The 14,333-nt window shown below is 51.8% G+C and overlaps 2 protein-coding genes and 2 pseudogenes across 5 annotated transcripts in view; 1 reads left to right on the plus strand and 3 right to left on the minus strand.

The window, feature by feature from the left end:
• The window catches only part of ATCAY (ATCAY kinesin light chain interacting caytaxin), a 47,360-nt gene extending 45,813 nt beyond the window's left edge, over positions 1–1,547 (minus strand). For both annotated transcript variants that reach the window (XM_033197696.1, XM_033197695.1), the window contains exon 1: positions 974–1,547. The gene's annotated coding sequence lies outside the window, so the exon portion shown is untranslated. The remainder of the gene's footprint in view (positions 1–973) is intronic.
• Positions 1,548–6,214: 4,667 nt separating this feature from the next.
• Positions 6,215–10,063, minus strand: LOC117074196 (annotated as a pseudogene). Its single transcript, XR_004433524.1, has 2 exons — positions 10,040–10,063; positions 6,215–6,565 (listed from the first exon to the last, which is right to left on the minus strand). The product of XR_004433524.1 is annotated as a 60S ribosomal protein L35a-like (transcript).
• A 1,250-nt stretch (positions 10,064–11,313) lies between these two features.
• Positions 11,314–12,132, minus strand: LOC117074197 (annotated as a pseudogene).
• A 1,888-nt stretch (positions 12,133–14,020) lies between these two features.
• The window catches only part of ZFR2 (zinc finger RNA binding protein 2), a 66,448-nt gene continuing 66,135 nt past the window's right edge, over positions 14,021–14,333 (plus strand). For both annotated transcript variants that reach the window (XM_033196864.1, XM_033196865.1), the window contains exon 1: positions 14,021–14,101. In XM_033196864.1, the coding sequence (XP_033052755.1) occupies positions 14,049–14,101 (53 nt within the window). In that variant the 5' untranslated portion in view covers positions 14,021–14,048. The remainder of the gene's footprint in view (positions 14,102–14,333) is intronic.

Here is a 14,333-nt window from a genome sequence, read left to right on the forward strand (position 1 = left end):
AGCGTTTCTCACTCGATTCTCTGTCCTCAATGTCGTCATTCATTCTTGGAGGAGGGACAGTAACACGCAGCATGGAAAAAAAAAAATCCCTCCTGGATGCTATGGGGTGAGGGGTGGGGGTGGCAGCTACCAGCCAGGCCCTTCCCGCGACGGTAAGTTCTCCTAGGCAGTAGAAACGCGTTTGCTCTCCGGAGGAAGGGGACTTCGCCTTCCTTATACTGAGCTGGGTGTGACCTCAGCCCCCAGGAACAGTTCCCCCAGCCCCGCCCCCGACGCCCACCCCCTGCCAGCTGCAGCCACAGGCGTTGACTCCACAGTCTTCTAAGGATGGGGTGTGGTGGGTCCTCAGTGGGCCCCGGACCCTCCTGCACTCAGATCCTGGCTTCGCATTTGGGGACGGCCAAAAGAAGACAGTGACATCAAGGAACCAGAGTGAAGCGCTCATTTGAGCCCTGAGGTCTGATTATTAGCAAATCACATACGAGTTTCGATAAGGAGGGGGCATCTGTGTCTTAAACCATAAACCACCCCCTTCCTCCCCACCCCACAGGCAAGCCTTTATCGACATACTTAATTTTTTTTTTTTTTTCAAAATCGACAGCTGGTGGCCTTCCCAGCGTTATAAATAGCAAATACACAGGGCTAGGATGGGTCTATTTCAGCGTCCCAGAGAGAAGCTGAGGTTTTCATCCGCCCAAGCTCTCAGCGTGTCCTGAAAATGGTGCACTTATCTGCCTTCCAGGGGAATGGTGCGCGCGGAAGGTAAACTGTGTTGCTGGGCGCAGCTCGGGAAACCGTTTTCCCTGCTACCGGGAACACGGATGTGAGGGCCTTCACGGAGTCACAAGACCGTGGCTCTCTGCTCCCACCCGCCCCATCTGCTGGAAAGGGATTTAGAGGCGGCAAAAGGCTGCCGGATAAACCTTCCAGGGAGACGGTTTATCCAGGGAGAAGGGGAAATGCGCGCACTCACCTCTGCAGCTGAGACAGCCTCTCCTCCTTACTGGCAAACAAAGGCGAGCCCTGCCCGGGTGCAGCTGGGCATCGCTCACGCTCCCCAGGCCTTCAGAGCCTGGGAGGAAGAGGATGCTCGCAGGGACGGATTCTGCATCCGAGGAAGGTCACCCAGGGCGACGTGGCCAGCGCCCTCCAGCTCTTTTGTGCAGGGGTGGGTGGGGTGCAGGGTTAGGGGTGGGCTCCCCCTCGCGGGGCTGCGGCTGCGCCCGCTCTCATCGCCACCCGCCTGCGCGCCCTGCCTCGGAGGTAGCTGCTTCTTCCCAGCTCACGGTTAGCAGAGGCTCGGCTTCCAGAAGACAGTTAATTTATGCTGCTTTTGTGTGCAGGGAGGAGGGGGTGGGGGGTGGCGGCCTGACCGAAAGGCACAGCCCCCTGCCAGAATCCGGTCCTCTCCATTGGCTGACAGACAAGCATCTCCGAAAGCCACGCCAGGGGCAGAGGCAGAAATCATCTTCTGATGGCGCATCACAGATTTAAAAACAAAACAACGGACAAATAAATAAATAAATGGCGAGATGGCCTCATTCCTTAGAGAACGGGCGTGGGGAGGGCTGGGGAAGGTCCTCTTGGTACTTCTTGCAAAGGGAGCAGGGGTGAGGGGTGGCATCCCCCCAAAAAGTCTGTACAGGCAAAGAAATGACTGTCCCCAGGCTGGGTGCCATGGCTCACGTCTGTAATCCCAGCACTTCGGGAGGCCGAGGAGGGAGGCTCACCTGAGGACAGGAGTTCGAGACCAGTCTGGCCAACATGGTGAAACCCCGTCTCTACTAAAAAGACAAAAATTAGCCGGGCGTGGTGGTGAACGCCTGTAATTCCAGCTATTCGGGAGGCTGAGGCAGGAGAATCGCTTGAACCCGGGAGGCGGAGGTTGCTGTGAGCCGAGATGGCGCCACTGCACTCCAGCCTGGGAGGCAGAGGGAGATTCTCTCTCTCAAAAAAAAAAAAAAAAAAAAAAAAAGGCCGGGCGCGGTGGCTCAAGCCTGTAATCCCAGCACTTTGGGAGGCCGAGACGGGCGGATCACGAGGTCAGGAGATCGAGACCATCCTGGCGAACACGGTGAAACCCCGTCTCTACTAAAAAATACAAAAAACTAGCCGGGCGAGGTGGCGGGCGCCTGTAGTCCCAGCTACTCGGGAGGCTGAGGCAGGAGAATGGGGTAAACCCGGGAGGCGGAGTTTGCAGTGAGCTGAGATCCGGCCACTGCACTCCAGCCCGGGCCACAGAGTGAGACTCCGTCTCAAAAAAAAAAAAAAAAAAAAAGAAATGACTGTGCTCAGGTCACCATGTTGTGGGTCTATTAGATGGTCACTTACAGTTGATGGAGCCTCATGCCCTAAACAGGACTGGGTGCAGGGGAGGCAGAAGATTATCAGGCACACTCGCTTTGCAGGACTGCTGTGGGAACGGCACCCCCTGCAGCTGTGTGCCGGCGTGGCCTCGCCCTGGAGGAATTCAAGGAGACAGTGAAGATGGTAGGGTGGAGAGTGCAGGCCCTGCAGTCAGACTGGAAGTGGGTTTGAACTCTAGCCCAGCCACTCTCCAGCTGGTGGACCAGTGGACGTGAGTGATCTTACCTGCGGGTCTCAGTTTTCCTCATCTGTGAAATGGAGTCGCTATGGCTTTTTCACATTATGAGATAATGCATAGACAGCACTAAACACAGTGCTGGGGCACAAGAAAAGCTCTCTATGTGTTTGTTTTGCTCTATTGCCCAGGCTGGAGTACAGTGGTGCGACCTCAGCTCACTGCAACCTCCAACTCCCAGGTTCAAGTGATTCTCCTGCCTCAGCCTCCGAAGTAGCTGGGATTACAGGTGCACACCACCACGCCTGGCTAATTTTTGTATTTTTAGTAGAGACGGGGTTTCACCATGTTGGTCAGGCTGGTCTTGAACTCCTGACCTCAGGTGATCTGCCCACCTCGGCCTCCCAAACTGTTGGGATTACAGGCGTGAGCCACCGCACCTGGCCAGAATATACATTTTCGAAGAGCAGAGGCTCAGTTGGTCTTATTCACCGCACATTCTCCGCACAAAGTAGCAACTCCTGGTGCAAAGCTGTTCAGGAAATGCAGTCAGAGTGCATGAAGGCTGGCTCCCTTCATGACATTCAATGACACCCCACCTAGGCTGTCAGCCTCACCCACTGCATGGGGGTCTGCACCCCTCCAAGGCATTAAGGCAACCTGCCCACAGCAGAGGCCGGAAGCCCGGATGGGGAAACAGAGACCCCACAGACTTCAGCACAAGGCTGGGGCTTCCCATCTCCTGGCTGGAGAAAGCAGAGGTCTTGCAAGAGACACTTGTGTTAACTGGGGGTGGATTCGGTTAGTCCCTGTGCTGGGCACTGGGCACAAGATGTGAGTAATTCCCACTACGCATGGTCCTCTCCTTACTGGCAAACAAAGGCAAGCCCTGCCCGGGTGCAGCGGGCATCTCTCTGGCTCCCCAGGCCTCCAGAGCATCGGAGGAAGAGGATGCTGGTAGGGGTGAATTCTGCCTCTGAGGAAGGTTGCAAGTGCCTGCCACCTCTTTTGTGCATGGGTGGGGTGCAGAGTTAGTGATGGGCTTCCCTGCGCAGGGCTGCGGCTGTGGCCCCTCTTGTCATCACCCGCCTGCGTGCCCTCCCTCTGAGGTATCTGCCTCTTCCCAGCTCACAGCGGGCAAAGGCGCAGCTTCCCTAACACAGTTAATTCATGCTGTTTTGTGTGCAGGATTGGGGATTCTCTTAGAATGCCCATTCAGTGGAGGCCAGGCAGGTAATCCCAGCACTTTGGGAGGCCACTCACACCTGTAATCCCAGCATTTTGGGAGGCCAAGGCGGGCAGATAACTTGACATTGGGAGTTTGAGACCAGCCTGGACAACATCCTGAAACCCCGTCTCTACTAAAAATACAAAACTTGGTCAGATGTGGTGGTGCGCACCTGTAATTCCAGCTACTCGAGAGACTGAGGCAGGAGAATTGCTTGAACCCGGTAGGTGGAGGTTGCAGTGAGCCCAGATGAAGCCACAGCACTCCAGGGGGGGTGACAGAGTAAGACTCCGTCTCAAAACAAAACAAAACAAAATAATTCCCATTCAGTTGAGATAAACAGGTGGAGAACGGAGTCTGGCCGACCTAGAGACATCTTTGGAGTGGTGCAGGTTGGGGGACCCTTGGGGAGGTTTCCTGGTGGGGCACAGAGGTGGTGACTGTATGAGTGAGACCCCTGAGGAGTGAGTGGAGTTAGACGAATAAAAAACAGGGAGGGAGGCGTATTCTGGACAGCCAGGCCTGCCCAGACTGGCATTTAAATAGCCACAGCTCTTCCCCAGTCCACCCAGGCCCTGGGAGCTGTCCATGGTGCTATAGCCAACACCAAGAAGCCACAGCGTGTGACCTGAGCCTGTCTGGTTTTTTTTCCCCCTTGAGACAGAGTCTCGCTCTATCACCTGGGCTGGAGTGCAGTGGTGCAATCTCGGCTCACTGCAACCTTTGCCTCCCGGGTTCAAGTGATTCTTCCGCCTCTGCCTCCCGAGTAGCTGGGATTACAGGCACCCACCACCACGCCAGGCTAATTTTTGTATTTTTAGTAGAAATGGGGTTTCACCATGTTGGCCAGCCTGCTCTTGAACTCCTGACCTCAGGTGATATGCCTACCTCAGCTTCCCAAAGTGCTAGGATTACAGGTGTGAGCCACTGCACCTGACCCTGTCTGTTTTCATTTAGTTTAAAAATGGAAAATTTTTAATTTAGTTTAATTTTTTTGAGACAGGATCTTGCTCTGTAGCCCAGGCTGGAGTGCAAGAGTGTGATCATGGCTTACTGTAGCCTCAACCTCCTGGACTCAAGCGATCCTCTTATCTCAGCCTCCCTGGTAGTTGGGACTACAGGTGTATGCCATCACACCTGGTTAATTTTTAAAATTTTTGTAGCGATGGGTCTTGCTATTTTGCCCAGGCATACGTACCACACCCAGTGGGTGTGGATATCTTTAGGAGCCATTATTGTGCTGGCCATCCCTGAGGAATTAGTTTGGAAAAGCACAAAAGGGCTAGATTTTGTAGGATCTTGAAACTTTTCTGAAGGTGAGCACGTAGAAAATGTTCTTCTGGGCTGGGTGCAGTGACTCACACCTGTAATCCCAGCACTTTGGGAAGCTGAGGTGGGTGGATCGCTTGAGGCCAGGAGTTTGAGACCAGCCTGGCCAACCCCATCTCTACTAAAAATACAAAAATTAGCTAGGTGGGGTGGTGGTCCCTGTAATCCTAGCTACTCAGGAGGCTGAGGTAGGAGAATCACTTGAACTCGGGAGGCAGAGGTTGCAGTGAGCCGAGATTGCGCTACTGCACTCCAGTCTGGGCGAGAGAGCAAGACTCTGTCTCAATCTAAAAAAAACCAAAAAACAAAAAACAAAAAAACCCACAAACATATATATATATATAAAATCTGCAGTCTTGGCTCTTTCTTTTCATTCTTTTAACATAACTATATATATACTATATATATAATACTTTTATAACAACACCCACATATACCCCCACAGCCACCCACCTGCACACACTCACACACTACACACTTTCCTTTACCTAGTTATTAATACATCCTGGAGATCACTTCAACCAGCATCTAAAGCTAATCTCGATTCTGTTTTACGGCTGCATATACTAAATTCTACAGTTTCTTCAACCAGCCCCTCTTATGGGTGGAGTTTGTGACGTTTCCAGACCTTGTTTTTCACTTTGTTTTTGAGATAGGGTCTCACAATGTTGCCCAGGCTGGTCTCAAAACTCTTGGCCTCAAGAAATCCTCCCACCTTGGCCTCCCAAAATGCTGTGATTACAGGCATGAGCCACTGAAGCTGGCCTTAGTTTTTGTTTTTGTTTGTTTGTTTGTTTGTTTGTTTGAGACAAGGTCTTGCTTTGTTGCCCAGGTTGGAGTGCAGTGGCACAACCCCAGCTCACTGGAGCTTCAACCTCTGGGGTTTAAGTGATCCTCCCACCTCAGCCTCCCATGTAGCTGGGACCACAGGCGCACACCACCATACCCAGCTAATTTTTCTTTTCTTTTCTTGCTTTTCTTTTTTCTTTCTTCCTTCTTTCTTTCTTTTCTTTCTTTCTTTCTTTCTTTCTTTCTTTTTTCTTTCTTTCTTTCTTTCTTTCTTTCTTTTTCTTTCTTTCTTTCTTTCTTGCTTTCTTTCTTTCTCTCTTTCTTTCACAAGAGCACAAATCCACGTTTATTTACTGATTTTTCGTTAGTTTAAATCCTTGAGGGGTACAGCATCACTCGGATTCTGTGTCCAATGGCCTTAGCAGGAAGATTGCTTCGGAATTTGGCACGAACCATGCCACTGTTTCCATGGGTCCGAGTTACCTTTCCCCAGATGACTCTGGTTTTATTTGGTTTGCCGCCAGGAGTCACCGTGTTGTTCTTTGCTTTGTATACATAAGCGCATCTCTTGCCCAAATAGAATTCTGTTTCATCTCGGGCATAAACACCTTCAATTTTAAGAAGAGCTGTGTGTCCCTTTGGTTCCGGAGACCCCGCTTATAGCTGGTAAAAATGGCCTTGGAGGCCGGGCGCGGTGGCTCAAGCCTGTAATCCCAGCACTTTGGGAGGCCGAGACGGGCGGATCACGAGGTCAGGAGATCGAGACCATCCTGGCTAACACAGTGAAACTCCGTCTCTACTAAAAAATGACTTTCGGTCAGGCGCAGTGGCTCACATCTGTACTCCCAGCACTTTGGGAGGCCGAGGCAAGTGGATCACCTGAAACCAGGAGTTCAAGACCAGCCTGGCCAACATGGTGAAACCTCATCTCTGCTAAAATTACAAAAATTAGCCGGGCGTGGTGGCTGGCGCCTGCAATCCCAGCTCTTCAGCAGGCTGAGGCAGGAGAATCGCTTGAACCCGAGAGGCAGAGGTTGCAGCGAGCTGAGATCGCACCACTGTACTCCAGCCTGGGCCACCGTCTCAAAAATAAATAAATAAATCCGGCCGGGCGCGGTGGCTCAAGCCTGTAATCCCAGCACTTTGGGAGGCCAAGACGGGCGGATCACGAGGTCAGGAGATCGAGACCATCCTGGCGAACACAGTGAAACCCCGTCTCTACTAAAAAAAATACAAAAAACTAGCCGGGTGAGGTGGCGGGCACCTGTAGTCCCAGCTACTGGGGAGGCTGAGGCAGGAGAATGGCGTAAACCCGGGAGGCGAAGCTTGCAGTGAGCCGAGATTGCGCCACTGCACTCCAGCCCGGGCGACAGAGCAAGACTCTGTCTCAAAAAATAAATAAATAAAAATAAATAAATAAATAACTAAATCCATAAAATAAAATGACCTCCAAGCATCGTGCTGAAGCACTATCTAGTGTTCCTAAGTGCAAGAAAGCTCCAAGGAGAAAAACTGTGTGTTAGAAAACTTCAGATACGAGTAAAAGTGCTGTGAGTTCAATGCGAATGAATCAACCATGTCTATTTGTTGGGAATAATGCTCAAAATCCTAAGGAGAATGAATACTCGAAGCGTTTTTAGCAAAGCAATTTTACTTCTGCACAGAGAGGTGTTTTTCTTTGGCCAGTCGTCATGAGAGTGCACCTGAACACAGGGGCACAAGAGCTTTTCTTCCTGACGCAAGTCCTGCTCCTGTGCCCTTTCCCCATTAGCTCGGGTCAGGTCACACCATCGGAACTAAGCCTGGTTGGCTAGACATTTGAACTTTCTTTTTCCCTCCCTCCCTCCCTCCTCCCTCCCTCCCTCCCTCCCTTCCTTCCTTCCTTCCTTCCTTCCTTTTCTTTTCTTCTCTCTCTCTTTTTTCTTTCTTTCTTTCTCTCTCTCTCTCTCTCTTTCTTTTTTTGAGATGGAGTTCGCTCTGTTGCCCAGGTTAGAGTGCAATGGTGCGATCTCAGCTCACCACAATCTCCGCCTCCCGGGTTCAAGCGATTCTCCTGCCTCAGCCTCCCAAGTAGCTGGGATTACAGGTGCCCACCACCACACCCTGCTAATTTTGTACTTTTAGTAGAGATGTTGGTTAGGCTGGTCTTGACCTCCTGACCTCAGGTGATCCGCCTGCCTCGGCCTCCCAAAGTGCTGGGATTACAGGCATGAGCCACGACGCCCAGCCTGAACTTTCTTTAGCTAAGGTGGGCACGTAAGGGAGAGAGGGGGAAAAGGGGAAGGGGCGTCTGCAATGAGCTAGAGAGCTCATGTTTTTTTCAAATAAGCCAAGGAATGTGAACTGGTACTGATAAGTCTGGTACTGTGGCGTGTCTGGGCATGTAACAAAGGCAGAAAGAAAAAAAGAGAAAAATGAAAAAGGGGTATATGTGGGGGGTACTATGAATTAAAGAATAAAGGATTCATCAGGCTATTTGAAGAGAAACCTCATCATATCCCACATATTCAATAATGTGATTCAATTTAATCAATGTAATTCAATAATGAGATTCAATTTAATCTCAGCACTTTGGGAGGCCGAGTATAGCAGATCACAAGGTCAAGAGATCGAGACCATCCTGGCCAACATGGTGAAACCCTGTCTCTACTAAAAATACAAAAAAATTAGCTGGGTGTGGTGGGGGGTCGCCTGTAGTCACAGCTACTCGGGAGATTGAGGCAGGAAAATCACTTGAACCCGGTAGGCAGAGGTTGCAGTGAGCTGAGATCGCGCCACTGCACTCCAGCCTGGCAACAAAGAAAGACTGCATCTCTAAATAAATAAATAAATAATCTTTAAATAGAAACACATATAAAGTGAGGTCATGTATTCTTTGTTTTTGTTTTTTTTTTTTGAGACAGAATCTTGCTCTGTCATCCAAGCTGGAGTGCAGTGGCACAATCTTGGCTCACTGCAACCTTCGCTTCCCGGGTTCAAGTGATTCTCGTACCTCAGCCTCCCAAGTAGCTGGGATTACAGGCACACACCACCATGCCTGGCTAAGTTTTTTGTATTTTAGTGGAGACGAGGTTTCTCCATGTTGGCCAGGCTGGTCTCGAACTCCTGACCTCAGGTGATCCGCCCTCCTCATCCTCTCAAAGTGCTGGGATTACAGGTGTGAGCCACTGCACCCGGTCGAGGTCATGTATTGATGGTTGATGCAAACACTGTGACTAGAGGCTCACAGGAACCCAATCTTGTGTTTCTCTTAGGAGTGATGGTCAGTATTAGTGAACTTGGTGTTGATGGTGACTTTAGAGAACAGAATGAATGAGAATTGACTGGGTCTACCTTCTTTCTTCTTTTCTTTTCTTTTCTTTTTTCTTTTAGACTGGGTCTTGCTCTGTCACCCAGACTGGAGTTCAGTGGTACACATGGCTCACTGCAACCTTGGCCTTCTGGGCTCAAGCGATCCTCCCACCTCAGCCTCCAAAGTGGCTGGGACTACAGGCACATGCCACCATACCTGGCTAATTTTTGTATTTTTTGTAGAGATGGGGTCTCCCTATGTTGCCTAGACTCGTCTCAAACTCCTGGGCTCAAGTGATCCTCCTGCCTTGGCCTCCGAAGTAGCTGGGGTTACTGCTGTGAGCCACTATGCCTGGTCTGTTTCTACTTCTGAAGGCTGTTTTTTTGTTTGTTTGTTGTTTTTTTGTTTTTTGAGACAGAGTTTCACTCTTTCACCCAGGCTGGAGTGTAGTGGTTTGATCTCAGCTCACTGCAACCTCCGCCCTCTGGGTTGAAGCGGTTCTCCTGCCTCAGCCTCCTGAGTACCTGGGATTATAGGCACCCACCACCACGCCCAGCTAATTTTGTTGTATTTTTAGTAGAGATGGGGTTTCACCATGTTAGCCAGGCTGGTCTCGAACTCCCGACCTCGGCCTCCCAGAGTGCTGGGATTATAGGCATGAGCCATGGCCTTCTGAAGGCTATTGTGGGGATTAGATTACATTTTGCATGGAAAGCATTTAGCACAATCCTTGTAGTAAGTAATAGAAAAAATGCAAGCCGGAGGAAGCATGACAACAGATCCTTTGTAAAGAGATGCAGCCTTCGTTACCTAATTAGAATGGCAGGGACTTGGAGAGAGGCCATGTGCAATTAATTACCTTGTTGGACTTTAGCCAGGGCATGGCAGGGGGAGCTGCATTGGCCAGACCCACCAGACCATTCCTGGTGGCCACACATGGTCATGGAGATACAGATGGAAGAGTGCCATCCGCTAAATCACCAAATGTGGCTTCCCGCAGCACCCTGGGCTCTCCATGGAGCCTGTCCAAGAATTAGTAGCCCTGTACCTGCTGAATGCACTTCTTACTTTAATGCTCTCTAATACTCCACTGACAAAAAGCCAACTGATTTGAAAGACTTCGGCAAAGCAAAAGTTCATAGATGCTCAAGACCCAAGACTTCCTTTTTGTTTGTTTTGTTTTGTTTTGAGACCGAGTCTCACTCTCTCACCTGGGCTGGAGTGCAATGGCGCGATCTCAGCTCACTGCAACATCTGCCTCCCAGGTTCAAGCAATTCTCCTGCCTTGGCCTCCTGAGTAGCTGGAACTACAGTCACCCACCACCTCGCCTGGCTAATTTTTGTATTTTTTAATAGAGACAGGGTTTCACCATGCTGACCGGGCTGGTCTTGAACTCGTGACCTCAGGTGATCCGCCCTCCTCAGCCTCCCAAAGTGCTGGGATTACAGGCATGCACCGGACCCCTTTTATGTTTTTTTGTTGTTTGTTGTTTGTTTTTGTTTTTGGAGACAGGGGGTCTGGCTCTGTCACCCAGGCTGGAGTGCAGTGGTGTGATCTTGGCTCACTGCAACCTCTGCCTCCTGGGTTCAAGTGATCCTCCCGCCTCAACTTCCTGAGGCACCTGCCACCACGCCCATCTAACAGAAGCCCACGACTTCTATGATGCTTTTTGGAGTCTAGTGTTCAAAGTGGGCATCTTAGTTTGTTCAGGGTGCTACATACCATAGACTGGCCGGGCGCGGTGGCTCACGCCTATAATCTCAGCACTTTGGGAGACGGAGGCGGGTGGATCACCTGAGCTCAGGAGTTTGACACCAGCCTGGCCAACATGGTGACACCCCGTCTCTACTAAAAATGCAAAAATTAGCCGGGTGTGCTGGCGTGCGCTTATAATCCCAGCTACTTGGGAGGCTGAGGTCAGAGGATCGCCAAAGCCTGGAGGCAGAGGTTGCAGTGAGCTGAGATTGTGCTATTGCATTCCAGCCTGGGCGACAGAGCAAGATTCCATCTCAAAACAAAACAAAACAAACAAACAAACAAGAAAGCTGCCTAGTGGCTGGACGGAAAGGCTTAGGCAGAAGCCCTGTTACTTTACGAGGGGCCCTTCAGAAGTCTGTGGGCTCAGTAGGTTCCTAGTAGTGTTTGACAGTGAGCCTTTCGAAGAGATACTCACACAGCCCAGCCTCCGGGCCGGCCAGCCTGCAGAGGCTGGTCAAGGGGTCACCCATCTTCTTCTTCTTCTTTTTTTATGATGCTTTTTGGAGTCTAGCGTTCAAAGACCCCCCTCTCTATTCCCCAGGCTGGAGTGCAGTAGCGTGATCTCGGCTCACTGCAACCCCTGCCTCTAGGGTTCAAGCGATTCTCATGCCTCAGCCTCCTGAGTAGCCGGGATTACAGGCGTGTGCCACCATGCCCGGCTAATTTTTGTGTTTTTAATAGAGTTGGGGTTTTGCCATGTTGGCCAGGCTGGTCTCAAACTCCTGACCTAGGGTGATCCGCCTGCCTCAGCCTCCCAAAGTGAGGGGATTACAGGTGTGAGCCACCGTGCGAGGCCCACTTCCTCATCTAGGAAGTGACTCTCCAGGACGTCATAGAGATGAGGGTCTGTGGGGGCAGAACCCAGGGCATGAAGATCCAAAAGACCTTGGTTGCCATGCCATTCCCGGGGCCATGGCGGCTTCCATGGCTTCCAGGGTTTTACCCCCCTCATCTTGACCTGGCTTCAGGAAGTCCTGGAAGACAGCAGGGCCACCACGCTGGTTTTGCGTCTTCAGGAGACGCTCAGCGCCCTTGAGCTTCTCCTTGGCCAATTCATGGAAGAAGTGGCCCCCGCCTTCCGGAGCCACATCATGGTGGTGGAAAGAGAAGCGCGGAGGGAGGAGGTGTGTAGGAGGCCCGCAGGTGCAAATTGACCAGGCGGTGGAATAATTCTGACGAATCTGGGAGCACATGGTTGGTCGGCAAGAAGGAGCTAACCACAGAAACAGTGTTGGCTGGTCTGAGAAGCAGGAGATGACTGAGAAGATGGTCCTGGAGGTTGGAAGTAAAGAGGAAATCGGAGGGTGGTCGGAGGCTGAAAGAGAGTTCCCGGATCTGTTCCGTCCAAACACTGTTGAAGCAAGAGACAGATCTGCGGGACCGCCTAACACTCTGCTGCTTGTCAGGTTTCAATATTGTCAAGTGACTCTCCCTCCCCCTCCTTCCACGCTGCACTCTTGGGAAGGAAGTCACTATGCACAGCCCACACTCAAGAGGTGTAGAGTTACTCTCTATCTCCTTAAGGGCAGTGTAGCTACACAAATTAGGAATTCTTCTACATAAGACATTTGTCTGTTTGCCTCCATTTATTTATTTATTCATTCAATTCTTTCTTTTTTCTTTTTTCTTTTCTTTCCCCTCCCTCCCTGCCTTCCTACCTTTCCCTCCCTCCCTGCCCCTCCCTTTCCCTCCCCTCCCCTCTCCTCTCCTCCTCTCCTTTCCGTCTCTTCTCCCTCCCTTCCCCTCTCCTCTCCTTTTTTTTCTTTTTTTTGAGACAGTGTATTGCTCTGTTGCCCAGGCTGGAGTACAGTGGTGTGATCTCGGCTCACTGCATCCTGACTCCCAGGTTCAGGTGATTCTCCTGCCTTGGCCTCCCAAATAGCTGGGATTACAGGTGTGCACCACCAGGCCTGGCTAATTTTTTTTTTTTTTTTTTTTAGTAGGCACAGGGTTTTGCCATGTTGGCCAGGCTGGTCTTGAATTCCTGACCTCAGGTGATCTGCCCACCTTGGCTTCCCAAAGTGCTGGGATTACAGGCGTGAGCCACCACGCCCAGCCCTTTCTTTTCTCTTTTTTGAGACAAAGTCTCACTCTGGAGTGCAGTGGTACAATCACAGCTCACTGCAGCCTTGACCGCCCAGGCTCAAGTGATCCTCCTACTTTAGCCTCCTGAATAGCTGGGACCACAGGCATGTACCATCATGTCCAGCTAATTAAAAAAAAAAAAATTGTAAAGACGGGGTCTTGCTATGTTGCTCAGGCTAGTCTCCAACTCCTAAGACGCAAGATCCTCCTGCTTCAGCCTCTCAAAATGTTGGGATTACAGATGTGAGCCACTGTGCCTAGCCTATCATTTATTTATATCAGGTTGTGAACACAGGAGGCAGACCATGGGACCTCCTGAAGAATCTGAGGCTAGATGCAAAAAATTTAAAAACTAGCTGGCTGTGGTGGTGGGGCTTGTGGCATGGGTGGGGCTTAAGCAGAGACCTCCACATCTGAGTGGTTAAAGGGAAGGTGGGGCTTGGAAACAGAGGCAGGGTTTGTGCAGAGAGGATATCTGAGTGGGTAAAAGAAACGCAGGGCTCCAAGTAAGAGGCGGAGCCTGTGGCATGGGTGGGGCTTGAGCAGAGACCTCTACATCTGAGTGGTTAAAGGGAAGGCGGGGCTTCGAGAAAGAGGCGGAGCTTGTGGCATGGGTGGGGGTTGAGCAGAGACCACATATGCGTGAGTAAACGGAAGGCAGGGCTCTGAGTAAGAGGCGGGACTTGTAGCATGGGCAGGACTTGATCAGATACCTCCATATGTGAGTGGTTAAAGGGAATGTGGGGCTCCAAGAAAGAAGAGAGGCTTCTAGCATGGGCGGGGCTTGAGCGGAGACCTCCACATTTAGGTAAGGAGGAGGGCGGGGCTCTGTATAGGAGGCAGGGCCTCGGGGCTCGGCCGGTCACGAGGCGGTGTCTCCCCAGCCTAAGAGAAGGAAGCGAGAAGGTGCGGGCTTCGCGCAGGGGGCGGGGCTTGGGGCGCGTGGCTGGGCGCGAGCGGCACGCGGCTCGGGGGCGGGGCCGGTGACGTCAGGGGGCACGCCGGGCTCAGGGAAGACGCCAAGATGGCGGCAAGCCACTATTTCGGCTTCGCGCAGGGCAGCGACCTGCAGTACAGGTAACAGCCCCGTCGCGCCGGCCCCTGCTAGTCCCGGCTCCTGCAGCCTGGCCAGGACCCCGCCTGCCCCTCCCGCCCCCGCACCTGGTCCGGGCCAGGCCCCAGCCCCATCCCCAGCTCCAACCTGGACCCCCGGCCTGCGGAGAGCCGCGGGCTGGGAGGAGCCGGCAGGGCTGCCTCAGGTTCGGCACTGGGCGGGACGCGGGCTCCGGAGCTCTGGCTGAGACGTCTC

This window comes from Trachypithecus francoisi, unplaced genomic scaffold (genome assembly GCF_009764315.1).
Source record: "Trachypithecus francoisi isolate TF-2019V2 unplaced genomic scaffold, Tfra_2.0 Lachesis_group5, whole genome shotgun sequence".
Classification (NCBI taxonomy): Eukaryota; Metazoa; Chordata; class Mammalia; order Primates; family Cercopithecidae; genus Trachypithecus; species Trachypithecus francoisi.